This window comes from Coregonus clupeaformis, chromosome 31 (genome assembly GCF_020615455.1).
Source record: "Coregonus clupeaformis isolate EN_2021a chromosome 31, ASM2061545v1, whole genome shotgun sequence".
NCBI lineage: Eukaryota > Metazoa > Chordata > Actinopteri > Salmoniformes > Salmonidae > Coregonus > Coregonus clupeaformis.
The window spans coordinates 10536582-10550237 of record NC_059222.1 but is presented as its reverse complement, the minus strand read 5'-3'; the positions used below and the strand labels follow the sequence as shown (position 1 = coordinate 10550237).

Sequence of the window (13656 nt, the reverse complement as noted above, 5' to 3'; positions counted from 1 at the left end):
ATTAGGAGCATAGGAATCACAGAAACTACAGAAAAGGAACCACATAACCACAGTAAGTAGATTATAAATATGTGTAAAAAAAAAGTCCCTGCATTATAGCTACCTTCCTCATTGATTTCTTCTCATATTTCATTGCCTCTTTCTGCCCACCCTTTTTACCTCACCTCATACTTGTCATTCATTCCCCCATGCCCTCCCCTCCCCACTCTCCCCCTCCGCCACACATTCTTCTTCCTCCCATCCCTCCTCCTCTTCCTCCCCCTCTCCCCTCCCTCTCCCCCTCCCCAGGCCAGGATGCCCACTAACGGTACAAACGGTCCGTTGAAGCTGCAGTTTGGTCTGATCAACCACGAAAGTCGCTACCTCACCGCAGAGGCCTTTGGCTTCAAGGTGAGATACCTCATCTGACACAGATTAGTGTGTGCTGGGAGTTGTGTTCCTGTCTAGACTGGTGCCAGTCTGGTTCTGCTTTAGCCAACTCCTTTGTCGTTTTCATGCCAGAGTAGAGTAGATGTCAAAGAAGTTTGGCTAAAGCAGGAAAGAGTTAGAAAGGGCAAAGACAGAGGAAGAGGGAAGGCGTATTAGGTAGACAAGTGGAAACTGTCTATTCCCAGTGCTCTTGACAGTGATCTCTCCTCCATCAGGTGAATGCGTCGGCCCCCAGTCTGAAGAGGAAGCAGGTGTGGACGTTAGAGCAGGACTCCCAGGATCCACAGGTGGTTTACCTCCGCAGCCATCTGGGCCGCTACCTGGCCTCCGACAAGGATGGCAAGGTCACCTGCGAGGCCGAGGGCCGGAACACAGACTGTCGCTTCCTAATCGCTGCCCAATCAGACGGCCGCTGGGCGCTGCAGTCGGAACCCTACCTGAGGTTATTCGGAGGTTCTCGGGACTACCTGTCCTGCTTCGCCCAAGTGATCACAGAGGCAGAGCTATGGGCGGTACACCTGGCGCTCCACCCGCAGGCCAACCTCCTCAGTGTCGCCCGTAAGCGTTACGCCCACCTGTCACCCGACGATGGCGAGATCGCCGTGGACCGGAACATTCCGTGGGGCGTGGCGGCGCTCCTGACGCTCGTCTACCTGGACGGGAAGTACCGGCTCAAGACCTGTGACAGCCGTTACCTAAGCAACGACGGGAAGCTGTCAGCGGAGAGTGGGCGGGGCACGGGGTACACGCTGGAGCTGAAGTGTGGGAAGCTGGCGTTTAAGGACTGTGAGGGGAAGTACCTGAGTCCGATGGGCCCCACGGGGACACTGAGGTCTGGCAGGTGCAGCAAGCCGGGGAAGGACGAGCTGTTTGACCTGGAGGAGAGCCACCCTCAGGTGGTGCTGATGGCAGCCAATGGGAAATACGTATCTATACGGCAAGGTAAGACATACACAGTATACACAGTAGAGAAAAAACAGACGTCACACACGCATAAATATACAGTATACATGTGTCACTTCTAAAACTACTCAACTACAACTACTGGCTGATGGGCTGACTGACAGGCTGACTACTATTACTACTACTACTACTACTACTACTGCTACTACAACTACTACTACTACAACCTCATATTCTCGTACCACTTGATACCTACTGTGGTAACTGAGCTTTCAGATGTACAGAAAATACATTAGTGGCCATATTGAATATGCATGGTGGTTCACTACTGCCATGCGATAGGGATGATTGACAGCCGATAGAGACTGTTCCATAATTATGGGTAATGTAGTCTTCAGGTTCCTTATCTTATTACATTGTCTGAGGTTGGGTGTTTCCTCAAAGACAAGATGAACGCAGTTGATATGTTGTCGTATGTGTGAGTGCGTGCGTTGATCGATTGTTCTGTTTCTAACATATTATTATTGTATTGTTAAAGGGAAATTATAGTGTTGTAGTATCATTCCACTACCTCCTTACAGTATCTTAACTTTAGAGTGCTTTGAAACCCACTCTGCAGCATACTGCTCTTTTTGTATTTCATGCTCAGGCTCAGAAAACTTGTGACCAGGTCAGTGAGAATGAGATTTGCACATTATAATGGCTGATTATTTCAGTGCAGCTTATGTGTAGACTTCCTCTCTGGCATACCCCGCATGCATAATCACTGTGAAAAGCGTGTTACTGATTAATAGTGTCAGCATTACTGTGTAATATGATAATGTAGTAACTTGTGCCTCTTTCCCATTGCCCGAGCCACAAACAACTACATTATCATAGACCCGGTAACTGATTCCAGAATCGACAGTGTTATTAGAATCTCATCTCTTAGAATTTAATCTCGAGGGAATCTATTCCTAGAATCTAGAGTGTTCTGTGTATGGTCCGTGTGTTTGATGATGTGGTCTTTGGCCCATGCCTCTTGCTCTGAGGTGAATATTCTTGTCTGAGGAGTAGTGTTACTCTAACCTGAGGGTTGTAACTGTAGCTGTGGTTCATTGTTCCTGGTTAGCACTACGATCTGCAATAACCAAATGACTGAGTGAGACAAGCAGAAAGAGATTACCTCGAGGCCTGGGGAGTATAGGAAACGTCATGAGGGTAGGGAAGATAGGGTGGTGACGCACCTCTCTACTAGTGCTGAAAGACACTCATGCAGGATACGCAAAACATTTTTGCTCGCAGACAAACACATAAAAACTTAGTTTTTCCACTCTCTCTCTCTCTCTCTCTCTCTCTCTCTCTCTCTCTCTCTCTCTCACACACACACACACACACACACACACATACAACAAGTGCACAGACACACATGCACTCACACACTTTCTCTCCCTCTCCATCTTGTACCTACAAACATACATTACACACACTCTCTCTTTCACAAACACAAGCTTTGTCTCTCTCTTTCTCTCTCACTTACACACACTCCTGTATTGGTGAGTGATGAGGTGCAGAGTGTGTTAAATAATTGATAGTGCCAGGGCGGTTGTTCATTGAAGGCGGGGAGTCTGTTTTCAGAAACCCAAGCCCTGCTCTAACTGTATGGGTCTCTGGCCAACAGCACACCATGGGCATAGCCCATAGCAACTCAGCCCACAAATCAGAAAGACAACTGGGTCAGTCAGTCAGCCACAGACCCCAGCCCAGGGATGGAGATAAAGGTGGAGAGGAGGACCCAGGGAGAGAGCTGGGAAGAGAATAGAGTAGGAGAGGGAAGGGAAGGCCAAGTGAGGAAAAAACTGTTCATGGAGAAGAGAAAGGGAAAGACTGTAGGGAACAGCAAGGGAAGAGGGTGGGGAGAGAGGGCTAGTGAGGTGGACAGGAGGAGAAGGGTGGAAAGGAGGAAAGCGTATATAGGGAGAGTGATGAGGAAATAGGTAAAAGAGAAAGTGAACAGAGAGTGGTTGTGAAAGTGCATGAGGAGGAGAAGGAGGAGGAGGAGGAGGAGGAGGAGGAGGAGAGAGAGCATAGAGCATAGTCAGATATAGAAGAAGTCTCAATGGACCTGAGGACAATAGATGTGTGAGACAGGTGTGCTGCACGCCTTCTCTATGTGTTCGCACATAAATCAACAGCACTGCCAGTTTTCCCTGAAGAGCAGACGTGTCACCGTCAGATTAGTTTACAAACACACAAAACGAGTGAAAACTAGGCTCAGAAACTGACTTTATACTTCTTTCTCTCTTCAGTCCACTTCCTCTCTCTCTCTTCCTCCTTCTGTTTCTCTCTCCTGCCTTCCCTCCCTCTCTCTTTCTATTATAGCGCCCATGTGGTGTGTGTGTGTGTGTGTGTACGTGTGTGCTTGCGTGTGTGCGTGCATGTGTACTTGTGTGTGTGTGCATGTGTGTGTACGTGTGTGCTTGCGTGTGTGCGTGCATGTGTACTTGTGTGTGTGTGTGCATGTGTGTGTACGTGTGTGCTTGCGTGTGTGCGTGCATGTGTACTTGTGTGTGTGCGTGTGTGTCAGATCTGTTATCATGTCTGTCGTCACCTCTCTCTGCTCCCTCGGGTACATCGATCTGGTCTGGCCAGAAATTGAAAGAGAGACGAACACTCAAATACACACACACACATCATCCCGCCACGGTCTGATAGACAGATAAAGGATGCAGTGAAATAAACAAAGAGAAAGAGGAAAAAAAATGAGAATAGCAATGGAGGAGAGCAAGTGAGAGAGACACAAAGGGGAGAAAGAGAGGGATAGAGAGAGGACGAGAGGGACAGTGGGCTGTGGCATCATTAATAATGGATGGCAGAGCGACTCTCTGATGGATTAGTCGTGCCTGATCCAGTTTTGGGTGGGCAAGCGGGTGGGCGGGCTTCCAGGTAGGTCAACACCAGGAAGTCTGCGGTCTGTTTTAAACCTTACACTACACTCTTAGAAAAAAGGGTTCCAAAAGGGTTCTTTGGCTGTCCCCATAGGAGAACCCTTTTTGGTTCTACCTGGAACTAAAAGGGTTCTACCTGGAACCAAAAATAGTTATCAAAAGGGTTCTCCTATGGGTACAGCCAAATAACCCTTTTAGGTTCTAGATAGCACCTTTTTTTCTGAGAGTGTAGACTAGCACACTCTACCCTAGGCCAGTAGTTTTCAAACCTCTCCTCGGGGACCCCCAGCCGTTCAATGTATTTGAACAATTCCACAGCTAGCCCTTGAATAAGTGAATCAGGTCAGCTAGTTCAGGGTTACAACAAAATTGATAAACGTCTGGGGATCCCAGAGGAGAGGTTTGAAAACCACTGCCCTAGGCTATGTAGCAGTCAGTGTGCACCATTTGGTATGCTTGATCAACTGTGGTGTCAGCAATGCCTTTCAAGATATCAGATAGACGCAGTATCAGATAGTTATAAAATCTTCTATTTGTACCCCGAGTTATAAAACCTTCTATTGATACCCCGAGTTATAAAACCTTCTATTGATACTCCAAGTTATTAAACCTTCTATTGATATCCCGAGTTATAAAACCTTTCATTGATACCCAGAGTTATAAAATCTTCTATTGATAACCCAAGTTATAAAACCTTCTATTTATACCCCGAGTTATAAAACCTTCTATTGATACCCCGAGTTATAAAACCTTCTATTTATACCCCGAGTTATAAAACCTTCTATTGATAACCCGAGTTATAAAATCTTCTATTGATACCCTGAGTTATAAAACCTTCTATTGATACCCCGAGTTATAAAACCTTCTATTTATACCCCGAGTTATAAAACCTTCTATTTATACCCCGAGTTATAAAACCTTCTATTGATACCCCGAGTTATAAAATCTTCTATTGATACCCTGAGTTATAAAACCTTCTATTGATACCCTGAGTTATAAAACCTTCTATTGATACCCTGAGTTATAAAACTTTCTATTGATACCCTGAGTTATAAAACCTTCTATTGATACCCCAAGTTATAAAACATTCTACTGATACCCACGAGTTACAAAACCTTCTATTGATACCCCCTGAGTTAGAAAAACCTATTATTGATACCCTGAGTTATAAAACATTCTATTGATACCCCCTGAGTTATACAACCTTCTATTGATACCCCGAGTATTAAAACCTTCTATTGATACCGAGTTATACAATCTTCTATTGACACCCCAAGTTATAAAACCTTCTATTGATACCCCGAGTTATACAACTTTCTATTGATACCCCTGATTCCTGTCTTCTTCTTCTCTCTCATTCTCTCCTCCTCCTTTCTCTCCTCTTTCTCTCTCAAATGGGCTGTAGTCTGATCACAGCTGAGCTCAGTAGACTGTTATGGTGATGGTGTGGTGTGAAATGGACACACACACACACATGAAATTGGACAATAAAGCGTGACGCAGTGCTGAGATGAGAGGGGAATCTGATCAAACAGAAACACAAGCCCTGGTGATAAGATAGAGAATCGTTTTTTTTTTTTTTACTAATAGTTGCTTTAGAAAGCTGGGCTGAATGTAACTAAGGAGGACCCCAGTGTAGGAGACTGGTTAGTAAAGTGAAGTGGCTGGCAGAATCTGCCTCCCTGTGTGCGTGCATGCCTGTGTCTGTAATTAATGTTAACGCTATTAGTATTGTGCATAATGGAAAGAGGTCTTTGACAGTATAGTTGGTTATGGGCCATCCACATGTGAGTGTGCAAGGGCATGCATGTGTGAGTGTGTAAACTTGTGTGCCCATGGATTACAGACAGCCTGTATTGACAGTTATGAGTATCAATAAAACTTGGATTGATTTCGAACTGAACACACCATAAACTGAATTTGACTGACCTCACACCTCTGGCCCCTCCCAGGAGTGAGTATCTCGGCCAATCAGGAGGACGAGACGGACCTGGAGACGTTCCAGATGGAGATTGACAAGGAGAGCAGGAAGTGTCTGTTCCGGACCAACGAGGGGAAATACTGGGCCCTGGTGGCCCACGGAGGCATCCAGACTACGGCCACAGAGAGGTAACCCTAACTCTAAACCAGGGGTGTCAAACTCATTCCATGGAGGGCCTAGTGTCTGCAGGTTTTTGTTTTTTATTTTCAATTAAGACAACCAGGTGTGGAGAGTTCTTTACTAATTAGTGACCTTAATTCATTAATCAAGTACAAGGGAGGAGCGAAAACCCACAGACACTCGACCCTCCGTGGAATGAGTTTGACACATGCTCTGAACCTAAGACTAACCCCTACCACTAACCCTAGCTCCAGTCACAACCCTAACCATTTATTATCCAGGTCTGCCAACACCATGTTTGCAGTGGAGTGGATTGGCCGCAGGGTGGCACTAAAAGCCAGTAACGGGAAATACATCTGCACAAAGAAGAACGGCCAGCTAGCAGCCATCAGCGACTCCGTAGGTAAGTGTTTGTGTGTGTATGTGTAAGTGGGTGAGTGGGTTCCATGCTACTTATGCTCTTTAAACCTAATATCCCTTCCTCTCTCCTTAATTTCTACCTCTACCTCTCTTCCTCCTCCTTCCCTCTCTTCCCCCTCCCTCTCTTGTCTACCTCTCTCTCCTCCCTGATCAGGTGAGGATGAGAAGTTGGTTCTGAAACTGATAAACCGCCCCATGCTGATCCTGCGAGGGGTAAACGGCTTCATCTGCCATCATAAGAATTCCAACACGCTGGATGCCAACAGATCAGTCTATGATATTTTCACACTGCAGTTCAGTGATGGGGCATACCACATCAAAGGTGAGGATATGATATGCACACTCTAGCTTATTGAACATAGAATTCAATGCATTTTTCATGAAGAATTTAAAAGTTTCATGCAACTGCTTGTATTACTCTATTGCTTTCTGCTTCAATCTGGCTTGACGTGTAAAGGCCTTTCGTATAGTGCTGCCAGTCCATGTTGTCTCTCTCTAACTAACTCCCTGCCTGTCTCACTCTGTAGGTGTGGGAGGGAGGTTCTGGTATGTCAACAGCAGTGGTCTGGTGTGTTCAGATGGTGAGACACCAGATGACTTCTCCTTCGAGTTCCTGGAGCACGGACGCATCGCCATCCGAGGCAAGAACGGCAGATACCTGCGGGGCCAGGGGGGCATGCTGAAGGGCGACGGGGTTACCCCCGACAGCTCTGCCCTCTGGGAGTACTGATCTACAGTACCAGTCAAAAGTTTGGACACACCTACTCATTCAAGGGTTTTTCTTTATTTTGACTATTTTCTGTAGAATAATAGTGAAGACATCAAAACAATGAAATAACACATATGGAATCATGTAGTAACCCAAAAGGTGTTAAACAAATCAAAATATATTTTATATTTGAGATTCTTCAACTAGCCACCCTTTGCCTTGATGACAGCTTTGCACACTCTTGGCATTCTCTCAACCAGCTTCACCTGGAATGCTTTTCCAAGGAGTTCCCACATATGCTGAGCACTTGTTGGCTGCCATCCGACTCATCCCAAACCATCTCAATTGGGTTGAAGTCAGGGGATTGTGGAGGCCAGGTCATCTGATGCAGCACTCCATCACTCTCCTTCTTGGTCAAATAGCCCTTACACAGCCTGGAGGTGTGTTGGATCACTGTCCTGTTGAAAAACAAATGATAGTCCCACTAAGCCCAAACCAGATGGGATGGCGTATCGCAGCAGAATGCTGTGGTAGCCATGCTGGTTAAGTGTGCCTTGAATTCTAAACAAATCACAGACAGTGTCACCAGCAATGCACCCCCACACCATAATACCTCCTCCTCCATGCTTTACGGTGGGAACTACACATGTGGAGATCATCCGTTCACCCACACCGCGTTTCACAAAGACACAGTGGTTTGAACCAAAAATCTCAAATTTGGACTCCAGACCAAAGGACACATTTCCACCGGTCTAATGTCCATTGCTCGTGTTTCTTGGCACAAGCAGGTCTCTTCTTATTATTGGTGTCCTTTAGTAGTGGTTTCCTTGCAGCAATTCGACCATGAAGGCCTGATTCACACAGTCCCCTCTGAACAGTTGATGTTGAGATGTGTCTGTTACTTGAACTCTGTGAAGCATTTATTTGGGCTGCAATTTCTGAGGCTGGAAACACTAATGAACTTATCCTCTACAGCAGAGGTAACTCTGGGTCTTACATTCCTGTGGCGGTCCTCATGAGAGCCAGTTTCATTATAGCGCTTGATGGTTTTTGCAACTGCACATGAAGAAACTTTCAAAGTTCTTGAAATATTCCGTATTGACTGACCTTCATGTCTTAAAGTAATGATGGACTGTCGTTTCTCTTTGCTTATTTGAGCTGTTCTTGCCATAATATGGACTTGGTCTTTTACCAAATAGGGCTATCTTCTGTATACCCCCGCTACCTTGTCACAACACAACTGATTGGCTCAAATGCATTAAGAAGGAAAGAAATTGCACAAATTAACTTTTAAGAAGGCACACCTGTTAATTGAAATGCATTCCAGGTGACTACCTCATGAAGCGGTTTGATAGAATGCCAAGAGTGTGCAAAGCTGTCATCAAGGCAAAGGGTGGCTATTTGAAGAATCTCAAATATAACATATTTTTTGATTTGTTTAACACTTTTTGTGGTTACTACATGATTCCATATATGTTAGTTCATAGTTTTGATGTGTTCACTATTATTCTACAATGTAAAAAAAAAAAAAAAAAAAATACTTGAATGAGTAGGTGTGTCCAAACTTTTGACTGGTAGTGTATATGGAGGCCACTCTCCTACCCTGCTGGAGTTTACTCCTAACCACAGATCTAGGATCAGATTGGGGCAGATTACCAGATTACCCTAACCCCCATGCCCTAAGATTAATGAACAGATTGGTAAAGAATATCTGACCCTGCCTGGACTAGTAGTTAGTGGCAACTTCTGCCCTCTTCCATAGGCCCCTTTCTGCCCCTGTCTCACCCCCTTCAACCTACTCCTGGCATGCCAGCCAAAGGAGAAGGCACAAAGAGAAAACAGACTCTTTTTACAAGGGAGAGGGAAGACAGATATCTTAAAATGAATGCACTAATTATAAGTCGCTCTGGATAAGTGTGTCTGCTAAATGACTAAAATGTTAATTTAAAATACAGCATGGGTCCCATGTTTTCAACTCAGAAGAGCCTGGTCAGAAGAAATGAATCATGTTTGGTGGAGTCAACACTTCAGTGAGTCAACGCCAGATTCCAAACAAAGCTACGCGTTATAGGCCTAGAGGATTTTTGTATGTTTCTTTTAATTAACATGTTATTAGTAAAAGTCAAGGTTCAGAGTAATTATCATACTCACACATAGAGGACTAGTCGTGGCTTGGGTTTTTATTTTGCAACATTGTTTTAGCTACAACAACACTATTCATGATACAGCAGTAATACAACAACTACTATTTCCATTGTCCACACGTAAGCTTCGTTTATACCTGGCGCTAACATGCGTCCTTTGTCCTGTTGTGGTCCACATTCTCACATTCTGATTGTGCCCACATTTTCAGAAATATGTCTACCACATGAGGTTGGTGGCACCTTAATTGGGGAGGACGGGCTCGTGGTAATGGCTGGAGCGGAATTAGTGGAATGGTATCAAATACACCAAACACATGGTTTCCATGGTCCTCTGTAGCTCAATTGGTAGAGCATGGCGCTTGTAACGCCAGGGTAGTGGGTTCGATCCCCGCGACCACCCATACGTAAAAATGTATGCGCACATGACTGTAAGTCGCTTAGGATAAAAGCGTCTGCTAAATGGCATATTATATTATTATGCCATTCCATTCGCTCCATTCCAGCCATTATTATGAGCCGTCCTCCCCTCAGCAGCCTCCACTGATGTCTACACATGGTATGAAAATGAGTCTGATTGTGGGTATGATTGTGATCAGATCTTCCTGACCACCTTCGGAGTTAGTCTCCAGTATGAAAAAATGTATGCACTCACTAACTGTAAGTCGCTCTGGATAAGAGCGTCTGCTAAATGACTAAAATGTAAATGTAAATGTAGTCAGGCACGCATTGTGTCTGTATATCTTACAAGTGTACACAGATCTGGGCCCAGTTTCCCAAAAGCATCTTAAGGCTAAGTTCAATTTAGAACCAAAGGATTCTAACAATTAACTTAGCCTTAAAATGCTTTTGGGAAACCAGGCCCAGATCCGTACAGACACAATGCGTGCCTGACTACCTCCGAAGGTGGTGAAACAGTGAAACCATTTAAATAATCTTTATCCCACCTTCTAAAATCATTGCCTGGTGGCACCATTGACTTTTGGCATCAATATGTGTCTTAAAGTGGCAATCAACTGTAGAAACAATAGCAAAGCATATTCCCTGCCCCTGTTTCTGTAAAAAGCTGAGGGATGGGGCTGGAGAAATGTAACCACTCTCAAATTCATAGACAGAGCTATAGATGCAAGGACTGACCATCCATGATATCAAAACTATACTTTTAACCATGTTTTGAGGCTATATAGTGTTTGTTTACATTGACTTTGTTTAGCAACAAACAATTTACTTTGTAGTAAAACAAGCTTATATTTTGGGTTCTGATGGGGTATGACAGTTCATGAGACATTTATAAGTTATATTAATCAAGAATCAGTGGGTACATATCCTTAATTTATAAGTCCAAAAATAGATGTAGCAACTGCTGATTGCCCCTTTAAAATAAATAAATACATATTATTTTGAAAGAATAGCTGTCAAATAATTTGCGTACAGGACGGGACCAGGAAATGTGGTCACAGTGGATGGATAAGAGACATTTTAATACCATGTTTAGACATACACTACATGATCAAAAGTATGTGGACACCTCCTTGTCAAACATTTCATTCCAAAATCATGGGCATTAATATGGAGTTGGTCCCCCCTTTGCTGCTATAACAGCCTCCATTCTTCTGGGAAGGCTTTCCACTAGATGTTGGAACATTGCTGCGGGGACTTGCTTCCATTCAGCCACAAGAGCATTAGTGAGGTCAGGCACTGATGTTGGGCGATTAGGCCTGGCTCCCAGTTGGCGTTCCAATTCATCCCAAATATTAAAGCATTAGACCTATCACTAAAAGCTTCAGTCATACAAAAGTTATACTTAAATCCGAACTGGTTCTCTACCAAATTAGTAAGATTGTCTCACCCAATGTTCAAGAATGGCCTTTTTCCCTTTATTCAGATTACAACATTTCACTTTAAGTTATTTGAAAAGGAAATAACCTCCCAAATATCACTATTTCTAAAACAAGCCATAGAAAGTTGGTTGCAATTTCAATTGAATCCTCCAGAAACGACAGAACAAATACTGCAACAAATATTGTGGTTAAACTCAAATATACTAATTGATAAAAAAAAAAAATATTTTGACAAAATGTTTAAAAAAGGTATAATCTTAGTAAATTATATTATCGGTAGGACTGGTGGAGTTATGTCGCACATGCAGCTAACAAAAACATATGGAAATGTCTGCTCTACCCAAAATTACAACCAAATAATTGTAGCATTACTGCAAAAATGGAAAAGGAAAGTGGAAGGGGGAAAAAGTAAGGAACTTGTCTGTCGGCCTTGCATTAAAGAATATAATTGGTTAAAGAAAATTGTGATAAATAAAAAAGTAATAGAATGTTATTTATATGGGGATACAATCTTCCCAGCTCTGCAGATTTTGCTGCGAAGAGACAGAATCATTAGATCATTTGTTTTGGTACTGTCCATTTGTAGCTTGTTTTTGGACACAGGTCCAGGAATGCCTAAAGGATTGCAAAATTTACCTGGAGCTAACCCTGCAGATAGCACTACTGGGTGATCAATAATATAATAATACTTATAGCAAAAATGTTTATTTTCAATTTACGATCTGTAGAAACAATGAGAATAGAAAGGTTCAGAACTTTTGTAAAACATCACAGTACAGTTGAAAAATATATGGCAAATAGAAATCCAATATGGATGGTGTTAAGAGATAAATGGGAGGTGTTGAATGGAGCAAAAGGATGGGACTAATAACAACAAGATAACTAATGTAAAGCATGCTGTGTCCATAATAAGTATATAGGTTATAGGTTGAGAGCTTTTGTGAAAGAGCACAGTTAGAAAAATATGGCATATAGAAGCAAACCAGATGGACATCATAAAAATGATTGGAGGAAGTTCAGGAGTAAAAACAAACAAAATATAATTATTGTAGAATTTGACTGTGTCCATAAAATGTATATAGTATGTATGGGCTGGAAGTAGAGGCCTAAGCGTTGTTGTTCACTAGTTTACTCCAATTGGGGAAGGGGTGGTGGGTTTGGAAAGTAATGAAGGGAAATATAATTTTAAAAAGGATATGTGTGTGTGTGTATGGATGTATGTATATACAGTGAGGGAAACAAGTATTTGATCCCCTGCTGATTTTGTACGTTTGCCCACTGACAAAGAAATGATCAGTCTATAATTTTAATGGTAGGTTTATTTGAACAGTGAGAGACAGTATAACAACAAAAAAATCCAGAAAAACGCATGTAAAAAATGTTATAAATTGATTTGCATTTTAAAGAGGGAAATAAATATTTGACCCCCTCTCAATCAGAAAGATTTCTGGCTGCCAAGTGTCTTTTATACAGGTAACGAGCTGAGATTAGGAGCACACTCTTAAAGGGAGTGCTCCTAATCTCAATTTGTTACCTGTATAAAAGACACCTGTCCACAGAAGCAATCAATCAATCAGATTCCAAAATCTCCACCATGGCCAAGACCAAAGAGCTCTCCAAGGATGTCAGGGACAAGATTGTAGACCTACACAAGGCTGGAATGGGCTACAAGACCATCGCCAAGCAGCTTGGTGAGAAGGTGACAACAGTTGGTGCGATTATTCGCAAATGGAAGAAACACAAAATAACTGTCAATCTCCCTCGGCCTGGGGCTCCATGCAAGATCTCACCTCGTGGAGTTGCAATGATCATGAGAACGGTGAGGAATCAGCCCAGAACTACACGGGAGGATCTTGTCAATGATCTCAAGGCAGCTGGGACCATAGTCACCAAGAAAACAATCGGTAACACACTACGCCGTGAAGGACTGAAATCCTGCAGCGCCCGCAAAGTCCCCTGCTCAAGAAAGCACATATACAGGCCCGTCTGAAGTTTGCCAATGAACATCTGAATGATTCAGAGGAGAACTGGGTGTAAGTGTTGTGGTCAGATGAGACCAAAATTGAGCTCATTGGCATCTACTCAACTCACCGTGTTTGGAGGAGGAGGAATGCTGCCTATGACCCCAAGAACACCATCCCCACCGTCAAACATGGAGGTGGAAACATTATGCTTTGGGGGTGTT

At 43.4% G+C, this 13656-nt stretch overlaps 1 protein-coding gene across 1 annotated transcript; it reads left to right on the top strand.

Annotated features, from left to right (window-relative positions):
* Positions 1 to 294: 294 nt before the first annotated feature.
* Positions 295 to 7543, top strand: LOC121547539 (fascin-2-like). The gene is made up of 6 exons (XM_041858874.2): positions 295 to 390; positions 645 to 1371; positions 6212 to 6368; positions 6642 to 6763; positions 6935 to 7102; positions 7308 to 7543. Exons 1-6 carry the CDS (start codon positions 295 to 297, stop codon positions 7508 to 7510), a joined length of 1473 nt encoding a protein of 490 aa, XP_041714808.1. The 3' UTR covers positions 7511 to 7543.
* Positions 7544 to 13656: the final 6113 nt, after the last annotated feature.